A 2027-nucleotide genomic window follows, 5' to 3' on the forward strand; every position below is an offset into this window, starting at 1 on the left:
AGGTGGCTTATTCTGGCTTTTATTTTCAGTAATTTATCTGGAAAATTGTATACAGCAGACAAACCTGTAGGTATTAACAAAATTAGCTGAAATTTTTGTCAAAATTTTAAACAAACCTTCCAATTTCAATGGTTCTAAGTCTCCGGTTTATCCCCTGGTTGCACAAATTTAGAAAACAAAAATCCAAGTGTGCTTCTGTAGAAGGGATTCTCTGTTTAAGCTTCCTGGGGAGTTGATGGGTTCAGTTTTAGGCGATTTTGAAGCCTAGCTAATATTTCAGCTACATGCTAGCTGTTTTGGCTAAGTTAAGAATTTTTTTAAATTTATTTATGTATTTATATATTTATTTATTTTTTGGCTAATTTGGAGTTAAGCTAATATTTCCGCTACATGCTAGCTGTTTTAGCTAACTTAGACTTTTTCGTGGCTAATTTGGCATTTAACTAATATGTTAGCTGGCTATCAATTTCAGCGTTTTTAGCTTTCATCACTAGCATCTTGAATGAATGAATGAAATGGTTTATTTCAAGCAATCAGGTAATAATACACAACATATCACTTAATAAATCACAAGTTGATCACTTGAAAGGGAGTGGGAGGAAGCGAACTTATATATTCCCACCCCGACTCAACCATTTTCTCTACTTAAATTATCAATATCCGGTTCAGGACTTAATATCAAATATTAATAGATTCAAAGCATCATTAATTTTTTTGATGTAAGAAAGTATTAAAGGTTTTTCTTCTGTGCCATGTTCAACTCTCCTCGTTGTTGAGGAGAGTTGGAGACACACGTCTGCTCGTGACCCGGAACCGAAAAAAAAGAAAGAAGAAAAAAAAAACAGCTGTAAGCTGTCAAATTCAGCTTACAGCATCCACATTAGCATTTTCACAGATAATGCTAGTGGGAATATATCTACTTTTTAGTTAGTTTAAAGCTAATAATGGTTAAGATGTGTGCTTTACATCCAGTTTGGACATGACCCGATTAGTCAACTAATCAGAAAAAATAATCTGTGATTAGTCGACTATTAAAACAATTGTTTGTGGCAGCATAAGTGAGCGGTGGTGATTGTCTGGTTTTGTATTTCCAGTTTTTGTTTTTTCGTTTGTCTTCTCTAATCAGTCCTTAGTTTACTGTTCCAATTCAGACTTTATTGAGTTGATCTTAATCTAATGTGGGGGCGGAGCTCTGAGTACCAGGACATGATTGACATCAGGAGAAAGAGGTTATGGTGACATCATTTCTGTCTATGATGTCATCCCTCCTCTGGTTTTTGTTCACTTTAAGATGATTTAAACCACATCTATGAGTTGTGTCTTCTTCAGCCGACAGTGGAGTTCTTCAGCAGCGACGTGATGATTCATCCAGTCACCAACAGACCTGCAGACAAACGCAGCTTCATCCCATCCCTGATTGAAAAAGAGAAGGTAATGACGCCAGAAAAGACACAGCCGGTTTGTTTTTATCCCCTAATTGTTTATCTGTTTTGTTGTCTAAAGGTTTCCAAACTGGTTCACGCCATAAAAATGGGCTGGATCAAACCAAGACGAGTGCAGGACGACAGCAAAGACCGCTACTATGACCTGTGGGCCAGTGAGGATTCATCCATCCTGGCCAAGCACAGGATGCACCTGCCCGCCCCCAAAGTGCCCCTCCCCGGTCACGAGGAGTCCTACAACCCCCCACCTGAGTACCTGTTCACAGAGGAGGAGGTGAGAGCCAAACTAAAGTCTTATCTTAAACAGTTTCTCTGTAAATGAGCGTTTGAGTTTTCCACAGAAAGCGGTTTGGGAGCAGCAAGATCCCGAAGACAGGAAGTTGCCGTTCATTCCCAAGAAGTTCTCCAGCCTGCGTCACGTTCCGGCATATTCCCGGTTCATCCACGAGAAGTTCGAGCGCTGCCTGGACCTTTACCTGTGTCCCCGGCAGAGGAAGATGAGGGTAACCAACTGTCTAACCCACACCTGCCCGACAGGTGAAAGCAGCGTCTCTCAACCCGACTGTCTGTGTTCAGGTCAACGTC

General features: G+C 40.5%; 1 protein-coding gene across 1 annotated transcript; it reads left to right on the plus strand.

The window, feature by feature from the left end:
- Window positions 1-1182: 1182 nt before the first annotated feature.
- LOC112140949 (ribosome biogenesis protein bop1-B) lies at window positions 1183-2018 on the plus strand (the record flags this gene model as incomplete). The annotated part of the gene is made up of 3 exons (XM_024263981.2): window positions 1183-1431; window positions 1504-1716; window positions 1784-2018. Coding segments are annotated over exons 1-3 (520 nt in total), but the record flags the coding sequence as incomplete, so codon positions are not given.
- Window positions 2019-2027: the final 9 nt, after the last annotated feature.

Source organism: Oryzias melastigma, unplaced genomic scaffold (assembly GCF_002922805.2).
Source record: "Oryzias melastigma strain HK-1 unplaced genomic scaffold, ASM292280v2 sc01172, whole genome shotgun sequence".
NCBI lineage: Eukaryota > Metazoa > Chordata > Actinopteri > Beloniformes > Adrianichthyidae > Oryzias > Oryzias melastigma.